Consider the following 19,755-nt stretch of genomic DNA (forward strand, 5'->3'; position numbering starts at 1 on the left):
CACGGGGGAATTACTTCCCCAATTTTGCTCTTTCACATGGAGTATCTGTAAACATGGTGCAGCAAAATCAGGGAAATAATACACAGGAAAACAGCTTTGGGGTGGGGGAGCTCTCCCTCCACTTTGCAATTCCAAGCCCATTTGGGAACTCCCTCTCTCTCTGTTTTGTTTCTGTCAATAAGCCATTCTCCACAGATCCTGCATAGTTGTGGGGAATACCAGTCTTTAAAACCTGTAACTGTTCACTTAGATCCCAAGACAAGAAGCTTTCCATGCCTAAGACAAAGAAAGTCCCACCAGGCCTTGCAGCCCAACAACAAAAAGTGGAATGGTACCTGAAAGCTGGAGACTGGGACAAAAAGCGAGAAGAAATACTGTTTTCTGTTCTCTCCAGGTTCCTACATGATCCACCTATGAATTCAAGGAGAAAAGATGCCAGCGTTAGGCAAGCAAACATAGCTTTCTGGAATGAGACATTTTAGTAAATGAAGCTCACTTTAGCATTGTACAACTTCTTCACGGGCTGACATTCTCGCTAAGAGACTTCAAAAGATTATTACAATCTTGGTAAATGTAGGCCAAGTAGGATTTATAAGAGGTAGGAAAGGCTCTGATAATCTTAGGCTGGTTAATGATTTAACTTCTTTAAATAGTAAGATATCAGATAAAGTTACCATCCTTTCACTTGATGCTGAAAGGGCCTTTGACAAAATATAGTGGAAATTTGTTTTTGCTGCATGAACTGAGTTTGGCACTCCTCAGAAATTTTTGAAATGGATTAGAATTCTTTATTCTTCTCCCAATTCTAGGGTTTTAACTAAAATCATCTTTTCTGAGAGGGGTAGTAGATGAGGTTGTCCTCTTTTTCCTCTTGATTTCTGATTAGTTTAGCTTGTGCTGTCAGGCAAATCAATAATGTTCATGGATTTGTAAAGAACTTTCTAAAATCTAAACTTGTTTTTAATGCAGATAATTTTTGGGGGTTTTTTTTCAGAACCTCAATCTTTCATTTCCACACTAATGAAAATGATTAATACTTCTGATTATTTGATTGGTTACCCAACTGAGAAAGTCTGAGTTGATGCCAGAGGGAGACAATCTGTCACACAGTATATTTGCCGATGGACATTTTTGGTGGTGTCCAAACTTACCTTGAAATACTGGTTCATAGAAATACATAGAGATACATACAGGTTGAGTGATTGGAGTTGGATAGACTGGCAATCTTAAACGTGTTCTTATGGGCTAAAGTGAAGTAAATATACTTAAAATTAACATTATACCTCAGATGATATGTTTTGTGTGCAATTCCTTTCCACATACAAAAGCCAGGTTTGTAGCCAGGATTAAATGAAGATTTAGAATCCCAATGCATGTATGTACTGTGTGTGTGTGTGGGGGGGGGGGGGATAATTGACTTCCGTTGATTTGTGCATCCACATTTCTGTATCACTGTTAACCAAAACTAGTTTCTAATGGGAATTTCCTACATAAGAGATGAGGAGAGAAGGCACACAAACTGGGTTTACACATGTTAGCTTAAAAGATGTAAAAGAAGTCCAAGAAAAAAAACAAGCACCAGTTCGGCTGCTGCCCTCTATTCTTACAAGTTTTGAAATTTTTTTTAAAAAAAATCCCTCATGTTTAGGAGTAACTGGCTTCCATTCTTCCAGCAACAGCATGGTTCATTAAACATAAGAGAAGTCTTAATCCAAAAAACATAAAACAAGAAATCCCTCTGTGTACACATAGATTTCTTTCAGTTGTGGCATCTGGCTGAAGAACCACCACCCACTGTTCCCATTCCTTGCCTCAGAATGCCTATTATCTCCTGCCATATTTTTGTTCTTCAGAGATTTCTGTGCCCACTCTTTCCATTAGAGGGCCATCATACTATCATTTAAATCTCTGCACAACCATGCGGATCAAGGCCATAAAGTGTTTTCCCATGACAGTAAAGGGGGATGGGGGTAACCATTTCAATAAACCAAAACTAACTCATTTTAACCAGGCTCCATTCCTTATATCTAACAGATTGCAGAGCTATCTGCCTCACTTCTCAGTAATCCCACTACTGTTATTTGGTTCCCCAGTTTCCAAGTGGCAGCCACAAAAGATAATAACATGAATGACCTATACAGATTCACAGAGACATCTTATGCAACATTATTATAGACAGTGTTTTTCCACTGATTTCCAAATGTACCCTTTTCACCATTATTGGCCAATGTCTCAAAATGTTGCTTGAGAAACTTCTCCTGATCTGGAGTCCTGGGGACTTCTCCCCCCAGCTGTTCAGTGCCCACATCTTCTTCATCGTCTCCCTCTCCTTCTACCTGTTCATCCAAGTCTGAGGTACCATCAACGCTGAGAGGTTCTGTACTCTCAGAATCTGAAGTAGAAAATGCTACATGTCAAACACAGCTTATACTGATAAAAGTAACACTGTATTGTCGAAGGCTTTCACGGCCGGAATCACTTGGGTGCTGTGTGGTTTCCGGGCTGTATGGCTGTGTTCTAGCAGCATTCTCTCCTGACGTTTCACCTGCATCTGTGGCTGGCATCTTCAGAGGATCCTCTGAAGATGCCAGCCACAGATGCAGGTGAAACGTCAGGAGAGAATGCTGCTAGAACACGGCCATACAGCCCGGAAACCACACAGCACCCAAAAGTAACACTTCTTTCTTGGTTTTGCTCATTATTCATGCAACAATCCTCAGGCTACAAGCAAATCATAAAACCAACTTTAAAAGACTCCCTCAGTTAAATGTATGGGTAACAAGAAATGTTTGGATCTGGTCCCTAATGGACAGAAAAGATCATTGAGTGAGATCATGTAGACTTTTGGAGTTGAGTGCCATTAATATGTCAGTGATATCTAGATGTCTCTTGGGATAAGCCTGTGGGGGCAGCCATCTCTGCCCTAGCCCAATACCCAGATTTCATGATTAACAGTGCACTCTTGAAGAAAGTTACTCCAGTCTAAGACCATTCATTTCAATGGACTTTGACTGGAGTAACTCTTCACAGGATTGCACTATAGGAATCTTAGTGAGAACAAGCTAAAAAAAATCCAAGCAAGACAGAGGTGATGCAGGTTGGCAAGGCTGATGTGGAGACTGTGCTGCTCCTTTTTGATGGGAGAGTCTTTCCTTATAAAAACTCCACTAAAATATTAGACGTAGTTTTGTAATTTAAAATGCCCCCTCCCTATTTTATTTAGCACAAAATTACCTCTTCTTCAACCCAGATGATCTGATCCATGTCACAGTCATTTCAATGCTAAAGTACTGTGCCGTGCTCTGATTGGAGACGCCCTTGAAAACAATTGGTCTTAAACACTACAGTCCAACTATTAGGGTGGATCCAACCATCCTCCAAGTAGATTTCTCCCAATGTAAGTGGCTCTTCCTACAACACTGCTTCCATTTTGAAACCATTAACACTGGTTGCCCATTTGTTTCCAGGCTCGATGCAAGGTGTCAGTTTTCACCTTCAAAACTCTTCCTTGCATGTACCTGTATCAAAGGTCCACCTGAATGAAAGGTGAATTTACCTCCCTATGTTTCAGGAGATTGTGTAAAGTTGAGTTGGACAGTGGAGCATTTGGGGATGGCAATGAAGGAGTACTTTTTCTGGCTCTTTTCATTGTTTCAAGTCATGGTTTACTGTTATGAGTTGCTTTGCCTCAACAGGGAAAAAAAGCACAGAATTTTTAAAATAAACATTGTTTTAAATAAAAATTATTTGACTCAATCACCTTCATTCGGACTTGATAGTCGACTGCTGCTGTAGTCCACAGAGCAAGCACTGTCTGGGCTGTGTTTATCTGGGCATCCATTGCTGTGGTAGCCTCTACCTAACTTCCCATGCGGGAGTGCCTTTACCTGGAACTCACTGAGAGAGAGAGGCGGGAATACAGATTTTTAGAAAGGTGATTTCCTTATACTTTTAAAACAAATTAAATTAAATTATTTCAGACCTTACGTGTGATGATAATCTTACAACCATGACCAAAGGATGACTTTTTTTCAAGTCTTTTTCACTATTTATGCAAAGTTATTTTGCATTTCACAGAGCTTGGATGGTGATATTAAGACAATTTCTCCCACTTTGAATAATATAAAGATGCCCTACACCAAGCTGCTCTTGTCAGTATTCAACAGCCAGTGAAGCGATATCTAACATTCCAGCAGAACAATGTAGTGGGCTGAAGAACATACGACTTGAATAAAATTCCCTCAATGGTATCCTAAGTCAGACAGAACCGCATCTGTACCAAGTCTGAGGCTTAAATTACTGTATAGACAAATGCCATTTGATAGCACTTGACAGAAAATTCCACTATGTCAATAAAAGTCTTAGGATATACCATCATGACAACAACATTTATCCACTCTCCTTTCCTTCCCTGCAATAGCAACAGAGGTGTGATTTTCTAAGTACAGACAGCGCCCCTCCCATCCAGCCTCATGGCTGCCAAAACAAGACATTTGGTTTTCTCCAGTACTTGGAAAAAGTTTGTCCTAGTCATTATAGCTGAACTCAAGCACTATGACTGCTAATGGTGGGTATATTTGCCTGCTCCAACTGCTTAAAAATATTTGTCGACTGTGCTTCTGAACACCATCCAAAAGTGCTCCCTGCCCACATTTTCTAACTTCTCTAAGAGATCACAATTTGCTCCATCCATATACTAGGATATTAAGTATATTTTACCACAGGTTCTGCAGAATGGGAAGAGGCTTAATGATTCTGACTACAAAATGGTGTAATATAAATAAACTCATGTAGACACATCTCAAGGTCACAGACACAACATTATAAATATATTGTGGGGGACAAGGAAGATAAAACTGCCACAAATGAAGTTTAGCTCAGAGGAAGAAAAACAGGGAAAGGAATAAGGTTGAACTGGACAGACACAGACAGGGGAGAAAGGGAACGTTCCCCTTATTTCTTCAGTCCCATTTTTGCCATATCACTTCTTTGGTATCTCCAAATACACACTGCTTCTGGATGATTCTCTTACTAAAATGTTTTAAATAAATAAATACCATATACAGATGAAAGAGCAAGACTAACAACAGAAGGCAAGAATCTCATAGGGTATTAATTCAAGGAGAAATCTAGTGGTGAATATTTATATGCATGATTTTAGCCATAAAGGTTATTTAAATGGGCACCAGTTCACCACACTCTAGAAGCTGGTCAGGCCTGCATCTGTAAAATCCTTTTAACAACTGGTTTTGGCATCAGCCTTCCTCAAATTACCTCAATCAACTCCCCAACTCAAGGATAAAAGGTAATCTGAATATTTCAAATGTAAGACACAGAAAAGAATTTATCTTTGACCTGCTAATATCTGCAGGGTGAATTTCATCTTGTTCTGGATAGATCACACACTCCTCACTCTCAGATGGCTCCAGTTCCTGGGGGAAAATCCCATCCTCACAGGATAAAAGCCGAATAACTTGGGGCCGGACACAAGGCAGGTTCTCCTTAGCAGATGTGTAGTCTCCAACCTGAAAAATAAGTACAGAAATGTGATTAGATTTTTGCTTGGGCAGAGATCATAACATGGTTTTGCACTCACTATGGGAAAATCTGTCATTAGCAATATTATTTGAAAACAGGGTTGCCAACTTTCAGGTGGAAACTGGAGACCTCCTGGAATTACAATTGATCGTCAAACTAAAGAAACCAGTTCCCTTGGAGGAAATGGCTGCCCTGAAAATGACTTTATACCCTGCTGAGGTCCCTTCCCCTCCCTAGGCTCCACTCCTGAATTTCCCATAATTTCCCAACTTGGAGCAGCCAACCCTATTTGAAAGAGACCTTAGAGGATCGCTTTTGGCCTGTAATAAGTTACTTGCCATGACAGCCACACTGCTACATGCACAAAAGAAACAGAAGCCAATAAGCAGAATCTTTTTTTCCTTTACTCATGTCAGCCAGTGTGGTGAAGGGACCAGGGTGTCGTATTAGAATCCGGGATACTTTGGTTAGAGTCCCTACTCTGGCATGGAAGGATCTTGCTGGGGGATCTTGGGCAAATCACATAGTCAGCCTAACCAACCTCACAGGACTGGAGTGAGGATAACAGGTAGGAGAATGATGTCAGCCACTTTGCAGGAAAAGGCAGGTAATGATGTAAATAAATAAACCAACAAACAAATATTTTATGCTTATATAACCCAGGTATACAAACATAAAATCTTGTATAGCCCAGATAGCCCAATTTCATCAGATCTCAGAAGCTAAGCAGGGCCTGTCCTGGTCAATATTTGAATGGGAAATCACCAAGAAATACCATGGTTGTGACATGGAAGCAGGCAGTGGCAAACCACCTCTGAATGTCTGTTGCCCTGAAAACCCCACTACGTTACTATAAATTGTAAGTTGAAGGCATAAATACTACTATTGCTGCTATAGACTAGGTAACCCAAGCTTATCCAGTTTAGCTCGATTCGCTAGAACTGAGCAATGTCATCAACCTTATTGCAGAACTCCGTATCTCCCACGTGACAACAAGTAGATGCTTCCATAGAGAAGAACCATTCTTACACTGCTGACGTGCATGACATGCAAAGGTATATCAGTACGCTCCTCTTGGTCATCTCCATTGCTGGCTTGGGACATGGAGTCTCGGCTAGGAGACCTGGAGACCGAGTAGGATTCCAGCTGGCGTAAATCAAGCATGGATTTAACTGTCATCTCTAGGCTGCTAGTTGGTTGGGACCAACAGCCACGCTGTCGAGGTGCCTTGCTCATTGATGTCTCTGAACACTGGATCGTTGCAATGTCTTTCGCCTAAGGACATTTTAAAAATTGGAGATTATGTGATCAGAAAAACAGAGTCCACACAACAGCATTTATTACAGAGTAGGGGGAGTCAGAGCGAGAGCATTACATTTTGATCATAAAGAATGGGGGATGAGACAAGATAACAGAAACCAATTGATGAAATGCTACCTTTGAGTATTTTCTATGTTTTAATTCTATCTTCAATAGCACATGACTCCTTACAATAGCACAATAGCTCTCCTTACCCTGTCTTATTATTTCTTAAAGACCTTCTGTTTGTAAAGTGGGAAATGACTACCAGATCTGCCTTAAGCAGTTTCTTCAAGGCTGTTTTTTTTTGGAAGGACCAGCGAAAGTAACACTGTTATATCAGAGGGCAACTGGGTCTCAGACACAGGCTGCTTCAGAATGCAGGCTTTTGTACACTTCTTTTATGCGGGGGATGGTTGGGATAACCACATGACATCATGCCCTCAAAGTCCATTTATCTTGTTCATTACACTTATTCCCAAACCTGCTTTGCTCCAATCTTCGAGGGAAGAGCATAGTCCAAGTGCATTAACATGCCATACAGACAAGAAGGTGCATATGTTTGAAGGTTCTACCAATACCAGCACCATTTTTCTTCAGCCCTGTATGACTGCTATTTTCCAAGCCATTAGAGCTCTTTGAGGGCTTTTTAAAAATTCATAATTGCTGCAACACTACAGCAATTTTTTTAAAAGCCCCCCCCCCCCGCCCCCCCGGTCTTTCCAAGACATGGTGTGGAAAATGCTAGGGTAACTCCAAATTATGGAGAACAATACACAGAAAACTCCCATGTGGAAGTACTGTTGCCAATGCACATTCCTTTACATGCACAGAAGCAGTGAATGCAAACAAATAAAATAAAATAAATCCTTGCTATGTGGATTCAGCCCTGATTAATTCTATCCTGATCAGCTAACCGCTACCTAGCATGTGCTGTTCTTGCAACCCTGGGATTCTGAATGCTCCAATTGTGAGCAATTGTTTCATTAATCAATTTCATTAATTAACTAATTTTAGAGAATCAGAGTTATATTAGCCGTCAACGGAGCTAAAAAATCTATCTCAGTAAGTGATGGTTTTAATGGAACAATTAAATAAAACAGATAAATAAAACAACTACATATTGAGACATGAACTTTTCCTCAACTCCTTCCCCCTCGAAGAAACTTTTTTTCCATACCACCACAATTATATTGGTGGTATACCACTATAGATTGCTAGTGGATCATATCTGCACATGCTGAACAGTCCTATCATGGAGCAGCAGTGCTACTGATTCAGAAGAAGAGGAAGAAGAGCTGGTTTTTACCACCCTGCCTTCCTCGACCCTAAGGAGTCTCAAAGCAGTTTACAACCACAATCCCTTCTTCTCCACACAACAGGCGCCTTGTGAAGTAGGTGGGGCTGAGAGATTTGTTAGAGAACTCTGACTAGCTCAGCATCACCCAGCAGGCTTCATGTGGAAGAATGGGGAATCAAACCCAGTTCTTGAAATTAGAATCCACTGCTCTTAATCACTACACCAGGCAGGGTCAGAAGATTTAAGCAGATGTTTTTATTTGAAGTATAGAAGTCTCTCTCATAATATGCATCTCTCAATCTGAATATTATTCAAGAACAGCAATCTGTCCAAAGTGAAGAGAAAGCACATCAAGAGGCACAACTTTACATAACAGATAACCCTTCCAAAGGTATCAGATGAACTGTACTTGAGCAGCTGAAGTAACAAGATAAAGCAGTCATAGATTCTATGTAAGTCACAGCATTCAAAAACAGGTAAATGATGAAAAAATATCCTGCATTGGTGCATTATATATGTTAGGACTCGCCTGCGTCAGTTGTCTTTACATTTGTAAAAGAAATATAATAAAAACTCACCCTCCTCATTTCCCACTGTGATAAGCTTCTTGAAAGAGAAAGATCTGAATCTATAGAGGGGGAAAGATCAGAAGGTATTCCAATCAACAAATTTTTAAAAAGGATCCCCCACTCCCCACCTCAGGCACACAACATACAAATTTCAGTGCAGTGTCTTGAGTATGATGCGGCTTAGAAGAAATTACTACCAGTTGCATTTTACAACTGACTGAAGAAATATTCTTTCAGCTTGAAAATGTCATTCTAATATTCTCCTGCAAGTTTTAATTTTTAATTATTTTTATTGAATTTTAATTTATTTGCAGAATATTATATCTAAAGGTTTGTTAGGTTTTTTCTCCTGTTGAGGCAACTCGGTTCACAATACATGCTTCCATGATAAGGTTAGTAATTGATTGTTACTTAGAGTTTAGAAATATATACATCATGTATTTAACATTTAAAAAATATTTTCAGGTTTTCTAATTTAGTATAGATCACCCATCATCCTTTATTATCAATTCTTTACATTTTTGTGATGTTTTATCCCCATGCAATTCTATTTATTTTATGACCACTAAGGAGGATGACTCTCAAAATGAGTTTGGTCTTTTATTTATGCTTTGTAAATAAAGGGATATTTTGTATTTACTTAAATATGTATACCAATTGATAAAGTAAATTATTATGCCAACCAACTATTCTCCTTCTTTATAATTTCCTTTTCCCCCTTTATACCTGAGTCCCTTTCAGTGTTTGAGCTGGTTTGCACTTGAAGACTGGGCAACTCATCTTCATCATTCCCTTCATCTTCACCATCTTTGTCACTGTCTGATGAGAGCACTGGTGCAGATGAGAGGACAGAGGCTGTTTCATGTCTAGGAGAAAGAGGTTGAGAAATATTTGCATAAAATGCATGGTAAATGCCATTCAAACCAGAGCACCTTTAAATCTCAGCCATAATTTATTTTATGTCATATGATCCCCAACTGTTAAGGCCTAGTACCCCAGTCAATAACAAGACTCAAGAATGGCTTCAAGAGCTTTATTGGCTCCTAGCATAAACCTTACAGTTACAGTCAGATAGCCCCCACCTTTGCATTCCCCATATCAGCATGAGAAAGGATAGTTGAAGACAGTTGCGGCAGATACATTGTTTTGGGAATGGCCTGGCCCTTAACAGAAGAGGAGAGATTAGGGGCCGGTGAACTATATTCACTACCTTGCTGCAAAACAGGAATGCTGATACAAGACCAGTCACAGCAGGGCATGCCCAGGCATGTCTCAGGCCCTTTGGCAGGCCCAGAATGGCGGAGCCTGACACCAACAGTCTTGGACAATGTAAATCACACTAACACCACCCTCTAATTCTAACCTCATGCTGAAGCCACTGCAGCCAAAAATATCTGCCACAGCCAGCATTATGCTAACAAAATCAGCTAACAAAAAAGCCAGGAAAGCAGAAGAAACACCATAAGCAGTCACTGACCAAGTCCAGAAATCTGACAAAGAGATCAGAAGCACACAATCAAAGAGGATATGAACCAAAGTTTCAATTATACCAGATACATAAGGACACAGTCTCTCTGAATAAGCTACTCCTCAGATTCTATCCAGCAAACAGAGGAAAAAACATTTAACTAGCCCAGGGGTCTGCAACCCGCGGCTCTGGAGCCGCATGCGGCTCTTTCAACCTTATACTGCAGCTTTGCGTGGCCTGGAGGTTGGAGGGTAGCGTGGGCATATCCCTCCAGCCTTCCAGAGCAGCGCTGAAAGGAAAGGTGAGTGGAAGGGCCAAACCGGAGGCGGCTCCGTGCGGAGCTGCCTCTTCGGCTCAGTAGATCTTCGGGGCCGTGGAAAACGGGTCCAAATGGCTCTTTGGGTGGTAAAGGTTGCCGACCCATGAACTAGCCAAAAGAAATGCCCTCCAATATTTTCAGATTGTCAGCTTGATAGCGGAGCCAGGAGAGAATCCCGCTCCTGGACTGTGTCTGAACTAAAAACGTTTGAAAGATTTATTCTGTTTTGTATTTATTAGGTAGAAACTAGTTTGTATTAGATAAGAATAGGATTTGTAAGTTTCCCTGTACTTGTGTTTGTATGGAACCTCCTTGGCCCAAGGCAGAGAGCCATCTCTGCCTCACCCGGACCCATCCCATTCACGTGTAAAGTTTCTTGATGCACGCGGACAAAGGGAAACCTCCGTCGAGGCGCCTTGCCCTGCCTAATCCCATCAGCAGGCAGATAAGGGGAACACGTCATGCCGCTCTCTGCCTCCTGACCCTGGACACCTGGAGAAAACCTTTGTGTTTCCCCCGTCAGTGAACACGTCATCGCCTCGCCCTGCTCTGGCGCGAAACTTGAGAAGAGGATGCATATCGGACACTGATTGGTTCCTGCATGTTGCAAATGAATGATTGGTTGTTTTGAATGGTGGTGGGCTGTCTTTGGTTCTCCCGGGCTCCCGACGGGAGAAAGTGTACTTAAGATGTTGTAAGGCTGCTAGGCAGCGCAGTGTTTGTGCGGAAGGGAGGTGCTGACACTTAGGTCAGCATCTCAATAAATCTCTTTTATATATATCCGAGCCTTGTCGGGTCTTGCTTGGGTTCCTGGGCGCTGCCGAGAGCGGGATACTCTAGAGCAAGGAAAGTGTTACCCTGAGCAGCGCGGTAACAGTTGGGGGCTCGTCCGGGATTTCCTGAACCTACGGGAGAACCGGTATTGCTCTCGAGGAACCGACCCGACTGGCGGAGTGCAGTTCCGGAGAACGGCGCTGGTTGCAGCCCGGTTCCGGAGGTCGGAGGACCTGTTTGGTCGGAGGTTGTGGGCGCCCTCTGCAGGATAGGTGAGACAGACCTGCGAAGGGAAAAGGGACGGGAGATCCCAGAGAGAGAGAGAGAGAGAGAGAGAGAGAGAGAATTCCGGGATAGCCACAAAGAAGGAACGGAGGGCCTCGGCGTTAAGGGGTTAGTCCGGGAAGGACGAGAAAGAACCCAGGCCAGGTTTAAACCCAACGTGTCTTTAGGCTCAGGAATTTGGCGAACGGGTGTCTGGTCCGGGAAGGACGGGAACAGAAGCCCAAGTCAGAGATCAGCAAGCAGAGTTGGTTAGAAGATGGGAGCCTGTGGGTCTAAGGATGGTAGCCCCAAGTCTCTCCCAGAATCCACCCCGTTGGCTTGCGTCCTGTACAACTGGGATAAGCTCAGTCGCAAGCCCCGGTGTCCTAAGAAAAAGTTGGAATCATGGTGCAGGGGCGAATGGACCAATTACAGCTTGTCCGCCGGCTCTTGGGCGGCGACGGGCTCGTTTAGCTGGCCAGTCCTCCAGAACTTGTATCAGGTCCCTAAGGAGTACTGGGTTCAATAAGCAGGCTAATACACTGGAGAGGACTTCTATGGAGGTTTACAGAAACCCCAAGAGTTACGCCTGTGTGCAGGGAACTAAGATTATGTTAGTGGTGGAGCCAGGCGTCCACCGAGAGTCAGTAGTTTTAGGGGCAGCTCCCATGGAGATCCTGCCCCCTCCCCCAGATGATCTATTAGATTTCCCAGTAGCGCAAGCATGGCCTCAGCCCCCACCGAGTGTGGCTAGAAGCGGAAACCCTCCAGCATTTGGACAGCAGGCTGTTGTTTCCCCGCATGCGGCTGATAGCGCGCCGCCGAGAGTGGTGCCCTCCGCCCCTCCTCAGGTGGGGGGATGGCCCCTGCTCTTCTGGCTCCACAGCTCACGTGACTCAGCCCCCCCCCCGAGAGAGTCTGGCCCCTCATCCCCAATTCGGAATTCAGGCTCCTCCGGGACTTCCTCCCACGGGACCCCCAGCACACCGCATTTGGCTCAGATGCTGGGCGGCGTCGGCCTCCCAAGTTCATAGTATGCAGTCTGCCCTCAGGAGGTCCCCGGGTTTGGCTCCAACCTGGTCTTCCCCACGGTCGGGTGCCTCCCTCTCCACCGAGATGGTTGAGACCCCATCTTTCCCATCCACGCCGTCTACAAGCTCAGAGAATGGCAGCCGCTACCCGGCTCGGGCGCACGCCCCTCCCGACCGCCTCCAGGTGGGAGTTGAGTCAAAGGTGCAGGCGGCATCGGCGGGCATGTTTCCTATCCGTACTCAGATGGGAATGACCCGACCGGCGAGCCCCGTTCTCTTTATGTCAATGTTCCCTTTACTGCCTCGGCCCTGTATGGTTGGCAGGAGGGGCCGCTCCCGTACACCGCTGGTCCCTTGGCCCTGACCCAACTGGTAGAATCCATTTTCGCGACCCACTTGCCCACTTTGGCGGATATCCAGCAGCTGTTACGACTCCTTTTGACCGGGGAGGAGAGGGTTTTGGTCATGCAGGCGGCTAGAATCGAAGCCACCCAATATGTAGACGACCATCAGGAAGGAGCGCACCCCGCCACATTGGCTGAGGTGTTCCCCGAGTTAGACCCAGGGTGGGATGTGAACAGAGAGGCAGACCGGGATAAATTGGGGAATTATCGGCGCTTTATAATCTCGGGTCTCCGAAATGGCGCTCCACGCCGCCATGATCTGTCCAAACTTCACCAGCTAGCTCAGAACAAGGATGAGTCACCCGCCGCCTTTATGGAACGCATTCGTTCCAAGTGTCGCAAATGGACACGGGTGGATCCCACCGACCCAGTCTACCGCCTAATCAATAAGCGTGTTCATCGGTGGGAGTGCCGGATATTAGGAAGAAGTTGAATCGGATCCCCGATAACACCCTTAAGGATCCGGCTGATCTCTAAAAGCGGCCAATACTGTGTATTTTGAGCGGGAGGAGATGGCACAGGATGCGAAGGAGAAGGCGAAGGAGAACCGCCACCGCCAGCTAGTAGGAGCCTTACAAGCAGCTGTGAGCACTGGCCGAGACCCTGGTTTCGAGCCATCCCTATGGGAATGTTCCCAGGACTCCCCACATGCCCCAACAACCCCGGCCTTAGAGCAGATTCAGAATTCATTGCAGGAGGTAGTGGGAGCCTTCACGGGCCGCCTTGAGGTGGGAACCCGGGATTTTGGTGGGAGCTTCGGGTTACCAAGGGCTCTCCCGTGAGCCCGCCGTCGGCTCCACGCAATGCCCCTTTGGATAGAGATCAGTGCAGTTATTGCCGCCAACATGGCCACTGGCGCCGAGAGTGTGCTGCCAAGTTGGCTTCGGAGGGTCGTCAACCCCAGCCACGTGGCAACAGTTACCGGCAACCCTCAGCTCCGGTTTCAGGCCCCAGTCTCCTTACTTGGAACCCCCGTCGCAATCTCCCCAAACCTCCGCTAGGACAGCCCGGGTCCCTTTTCCAGGCACGGGAACCCCCGTTTTGGAGTGGGGTGCCGGACCTGGAGACCGGAGCAACAGGCAGGCTCTGGGATCTTTGGGCTCCGAGCGAACTGCCGGCTCTCCCCTTTTAGGGTTGACAGCGCTCCCTTGACGCCTCGAGCGTTCCCCTCTGAAGGATCAGCAGCGGGCAGGCTCAAGCAGAGTCTTGCCGCCTCACGCAAATCTTTACCCGGTCTGGCGCTGGGGTGATCGCCAGCCGTCCCTGAAGTCCCTGTTCCGGCTCCTGGAGCCACTGGGAGGTGGTCGTTGGGATCATTCAGCCCTCACCAACCTCGGAGGCCAGCCCGGTTTCCAGCGCACCTCTCTCCCACCCGGGGTGTTCCCCGCCGTCCATGGAGATTAGCCCCGTGTTTGGCGCCCCTCCTGCAAGCTGCCTGGCCCTCCCCAATGCCTCTGACCATGTGCAAGATGTTCTTCCTGAGCCTGTTTCTCCCCTTGTCCCTCACGGAGGATTCATCCGCCCCGGTAGACCTGGCCGCAGACTTCGATGCCTGTATCGGAGTTGATGCTAGACCCCTTTGCGGCCCTTCGGCCGGAGGGCGATTGCCTTGTGGCGCCCCTGATGGCCTCGTTCCCCTATCCCCTCTGACCCAATTTTCCCTGTTGTGGTGGGGTGCCTCTCTATTCCCATGTTGGTTGATACTGGGGCCGCCTGCTCGGTTCTGAATTCTACAGTCCCGGTCCCACGCACGGGGGGGGAGGTGCGTTGCATGGGTGCTAGGGGCGAGTGCAGCTTGTTCCCGCCTTGCTCCGACCCCTGTCTCCGTCGGCCCGGGTGGCGGTCGAGCATTCCTTCCTCAACATGGAGGATTGCCCGGTCTCCCTTTGGGCAGCGACCTACTCTCGAAATTGAACGCCTCCCTTTCATTTTCCCACTCTGGCTGCTCGTTGACTTTGGGACCTGAATTGGAGGGATTAAATTCGACCCGTCGGCCCCGCTCTGATGGCCCCTATCACTGAATCAGTCCTTCGGGCTGGAGACCGGCTCCCAGCCCGATGTGCCCCCTGCTCAAGCGCTTGTCCAAGTGCCTACTTAGCTGCACGGACTGCGTTCCTCGACTCAAACGGTGCTTGCGGGAGTTTGCGGCCTGACCTCGCTTCAGCCCTTTGGGTTCGGGAATGATGTTGTATCCCTCCCCTTCTTGCGCCCCGTTTCGTCCACTGCAAGGCGATAGCTGCCCGCTGTGTGCTTACAGCATGTAGAACGGTGGCGGCTGTGTGTGTGTGGGATTCCCGACCCGTTTTGACCACAACTCTGTCCGTCTCGCTGCCTTGGGCTGGCCCGGTCCCGCTGTTACTGCCGGTCCCCTCTCTGACTCCACACCTGGGGCCGCCATGCTTCCCTGCTCTGCCCGGTGCTCCCGGGCCCCGTCTTCGATGTGAGCTGCGGGCAGCTAAGGGGGGAATTTTAGAGCGGGACACGTGGCCCCTGTTGCCCCGGCCCCCGCTGCCCTCATTCTGGATATGCACTCGAGCCCTGCCCCTGCCGGCCCGGCGGCAGTTTTCCTTTTTTCGCCCTCATGGTTTGGGCCGATTTGCCGCCCTCCTCGGTCTGGCGTGTGCGGGCGGGTGGCCTGGTTTTTCGTTTCCTTTGTGCCTCCTTCGTGCCCCTTCGCCTCCCTAATTTTGTTGGGTCCCCTGGCTTTTTTGGGATTTTTGCACGTCTTGGTTCGGTGGGTCTGGGTTTTGGTGTTGTTTCTGAGACATTGCCTCCAAAGGGGGGGGTGAGAGAATCCAGACCACGCTTAAAATGGATGCAATGTCTCAGATCCAACCAGCCGGCTTTCAACCAGCCAGCTTTTTCTTCTTTCGGCCCTTTAGAAACGCTGCAGTCTCAGAGCACACGCGAGAATTTCAGTCCTGAGGCTCCAGCCAATTCTGTAGACAAGGGATTAGTGGCTGTGGTCCCGCTGGGGCGATTTTCAGGCTGACACGTGCTCGGACTCGTCAAACCCGGCACCTCAGCTCTTTGCCATAGGTGAAGCCTCCTTCCCAAAGCGGTTAGGCGCAACAGATCGGAACGGAGCTTTGCATGTCCACAAAGCGCTAGGAATGAGTGCCACAACTGCTGCCAAAAGCCGGATAAGGGGAAGGCGGGGCTGGTTTCAGGGTATCACTAGGATGAAAGGGGGGAGGGAGTTCATGTTTATGCTGCTTCTTTTGTTTGGGTGTATCCTTCTGTTTAAAACTGTGTCAGCACTGGACCCATTTTGCCACATGGCCAGGTTTATTTGTTCTGTTTCTGGCTACTCTGTTTTAGCTCAGTTCTACAAGCCCTGGTGGGTTGGGTTGGCCCGTTTTCGGTTCAGACCAATGCCTGGTGGGGGAGTTTTTCTCTGGTTTTCATTCTGTCTTTTCACCACCAAAGGCGGGAGGACCTTAGCGGGGTCACTCCCTAAAACTATGTACAGTTGGCCTATTTACATATCAACATATTTACAGTTAAAAACCAGTCCTACTGTGCAATGTGCTGTCGCGAGGGCAACCGCATGGGACAATGACGGTTCCCAAGAAGACTGCATATGTCTAGCTTGGGAACTCCGAGTTTTTGCCCCCTCCTGCGAGCATATTCACAGACACGGTGGACACCATTAAAAACCACAATTGGAAACCGGTTACGACGCCAGCCACTGGACACCCTCGGCCCATGCCACCCTCCCGGCGGTCTGGGATCCGGAAACCCTGTTGTGAATTCATCTTTTAGGTCTGTAATTAGCTATGCATACCCATGATTCCTATAGCCCAGCCCTTGGTTGGTAGGCGGGTCCAGACACCATGGAGCCTGTTTACGCTACGTCATTGACGCTGCTCGCCTACGCTAGGCTTGCTCTCTTGCCCTAAGGGTTTCAGCCCCGTTCTGACACCCCCCTCCTTTCTCGGCTTACTTGCCAGCTTACCCCTATACCGTATGTTTCTCACCGAATGTTTAAGTGTTTTTCCTATGCAACGGTTGTTTAGCAAGTTACATGGGAGGTCTCCAGGCACTTTTCATAAAATTATGGACTTTTGGCTGACCCGGTACTGGGACCGGTCTAGGCAATAGATCTGGACAAGCCGAGTTCCGGCGTTCATGCCCGCTTCGCTGGGATGTCCTCGAAGGAGATCGCGACCTGGGATGCGATGCCGCTTCGCCTCTGGTGACGAGGAGCCTGGCGAGGAAGATGCCACTGACCTGCGCCGTTGCCAAGATGTGAAGAGCGGTGCCATGCCAGCTGACAGCCACCCGGCGTCCAGAAGTACCAAAGGGGGGTGATCCCGTACCCCTGAGCCGGCCTCCCCGGAGATGCCAAGGATTCTGCAGAACGTAAGCCGGATTCCCTGGGCTGGAAGCGTGCGTGTGTGCGTTTGGGTTTCAATGCCGAACTGTGATCACCAACTGTCTCTTGCGGCGAGACCCGGCTGTGCTCGAAGCGGACCCTCGTTTCTACTGGTCCCTCCACATCAAGGCGTCCATCGTAGGCCCGGCGTTTCTGCCTTCCGTGTTGTCTCAACTCCAGCCCTTTGGGTCTCTCCGGTTGCCGGGAATACCTCCATGCGTCCCGCCTGCTAATTCGGAGCGTTTCAGAAAGTGCCTGGACTACCCTGTTGTTTCCTTCTTTGGTTGGAGTTTACTTGGGGGATCTCCCTGATTTATGGGTGTACTTTGATGTTCTGTTGTATATGTATGATATGTTCTTAAAGGTCCCAATGCTCCCCGCTGTCTGCCAAGAGCCTGTCATGCTCCTCGCATCCCTGGACTACCCAGTGCAGCCAGGGCCTTCCCGGTACTCACAAAGCGAAATTGTCTGGGCATTCAGCCATGATTGCAAATGGCGTGAAAGCCCAGAAAGGAAATGATACCGGAGCCAGGAGAGAATCCCGCTCCTGGACTGTGTCGAACTAAAAACGTTTGAAAGGTTTATTCTGTTTTGTATTTATTAGGTAGAAACTAGTTTGTATTAGATGAGAATAGGATGGGTAAGTTTCCGTGTACTTGTGTTTGTATGGAACCTCCTTGGCCCAAGGCAGAGAGCCATCTCTGCCTCACCGGACCATCCCATTCACGTGTAAAGTTTCTTGATGCAGCGGACAAAGGGAAACCTCCGTCGGCCTTGCCCTGCCTAATCCCATCAGCAGGCAGATAAGGGGAACACGTCATCGCTCTCTGCCTCCTGACCCTGGACACCTGGAGAAAACCTTTGTGTTTCCCCCGTCAGTGAACACGTCATCGCCTCGCCCTGCTCTGGCGCGAAACTTGAGAAGAGGATGCATATCGGACACTGATTGGTTCCTGCATGTTGCAAATGAATGATTGGTTGTTTTGAATGGTGGTGGGCTGTCTTTGGTTCTCCCGGGCTCCCGACGGGAGAAAGTGTACTTAAGATGTTGTAAGGCTGCTAGGCAGCGCAGTGTTTGTGCGGAAGGGAGGTGCTGACACTTAGGTCAGCATCTCAATAAATCTCTTTTATATATATCCGAGCCTTGTCGGGTCTTGCTTGGGTTCCTGGGCGCTGCCGAGAGCGGGATACTCTAGAGCAAGGAAAGTGTTACCCTGAGCAGCGCGGTAACAAGCTGATAAAAATAAGATCAAAGTGTAGGCGGCACTATACCAAAAATAATGTACAGCACACTCGATGGAACCTAATGTACAGAGCACAACTGCTCTACGATCAGACTGCACCATGTTTAGAATCACGGGGGGGGGGGGAGAGAAGGATAAAGCTAAGAGTTGAGTGCTGAGTCATTCTGACTTACAGAAAATCCTGTGCTCACCTTCATAGCACATCACAGGCTTAATGTTCACACTACAGCTTAATAGTGAAGGTACTTATCATTTGACCTATTCAATTGAAACATTTTTGGGAATAAGATCAAGGAATAATTAAAAACTTGAGTGTCCCATCATAAACATCCTTAGATCACCCCCACTAAAATCAGTTGGAATTAAAAGCACTGAAATAAGGCTAAATTGTGCCTTTGGACGTTTCAACTCATCCTGTTTCCTTCTCTTAGGTTTCTCACAACTGTAAACATACAAGTTGTGTTATATAGAGGTAATTTGTTGCCTGGCAAAGAAAAAAACACCAGATCAATTCTCAATGTAAGCTGTTTGCATTATGAACTTGTTTGCAAAACTTAGGAATTATTAGTTAGTGTCACGTTGCACTATCAACCCCCCAGACACAATAGGAGAACCCTTAACATACCTGAGACAGATAACTTAATCAAAACGGATGAAAAAGGCATTCCAGGCATGAGCCCTAAGCATAAACTTTCATCAACAGGACATTCATTTTCCTCTTTCAGCCAAAGTAAGAGCTAAACCATCAGCTAAAGATAACCCATTCTCCAAAAAATAAGTCACAATCCATCAACACACCGGTTCCATGATGTTATATCCGTGTACCATTAGGAACTTTTATGGACTCCGGTGGATAGATGTCCACAGCAAGACACTAAGCAGAAGACAAAAATAACTTGGCCTACCAAATATGGGTTAGTCTGGCTAGGGAACAACTTTCCTTGCAATGTGTAAATTGCCAGCAACATAAAAATAGAACCAAAGAACACAGAGGTTTTTAGCAGTTGCTCCTGTACTGATCCTCTTCAATCTGCCTTCCTTTCTCTGCGTTCCATTAGAGACTCAGTGAAGACACACTTCAACCTGCCTAATCAAAAGGTCTCCACACAGTCCTCATCTTTTTTGACTTCTTGGCTGCTTTTGATATAGTTGATCACTCACTCCTAG

At 46.9% G+C, this 19,755-nt stretch overlaps 1 protein-coding gene across 3 annotated transcripts in view; it reads right to left on the reverse strand.

Annotated features, from left to right (window-relative positions):
* The window catches only part of MAPKBP1 (mitogen-activated protein kinase binding protein 1), a 141,961-nt gene that overhangs the window by 8,570 nt on the left and 113,636 nt on the right, over positions 1-19,755 (reverse strand). For all 3 annotated transcript variants that reach the window (XM_048484165.1, XM_048484164.1, XM_048484163.1), the window contains 7 exons: positions 9,433-9,572; positions 8,716-8,765; positions 6,568-6,813; positions 5,356-5,525; positions 3,761-3,897; positions 2,207-2,392; positions 336-411 (listed from right to left, as the gene is read on the reverse strand). In XM_048484165.1, the coding sequence (XP_048340122.1) occupies positions 336-411; positions 2,207-2,392; positions 3,761-3,897; positions 5,356-5,525; positions 6,568-6,813; positions 8,716-8,765; positions 9,433-9,572 (1,005 nt within the window). The remainder of the gene's footprint in view (positions 1-335; positions 412-2,206; positions 2,393-3,760; positions 3,898-5,355; positions 5,526-6,567; positions 6,814-8,715; positions 8,766-9,432; positions 9,573-19,755) is intronic.

The sequence above is a fragment of the Sphaerodactylus townsendi genome, linkage group LG02, assembly GCF_021028975.2.
Source record: "Sphaerodactylus townsendi isolate TG3544 linkage group LG02, MPM_Stown_v2.3, whole genome shotgun sequence".
Lineage (NCBI taxonomy): Eukaryota > Metazoa > Chordata > Lepidosauria > Squamata > Sphaerodactylidae > Sphaerodactylus > Sphaerodactylus townsendi.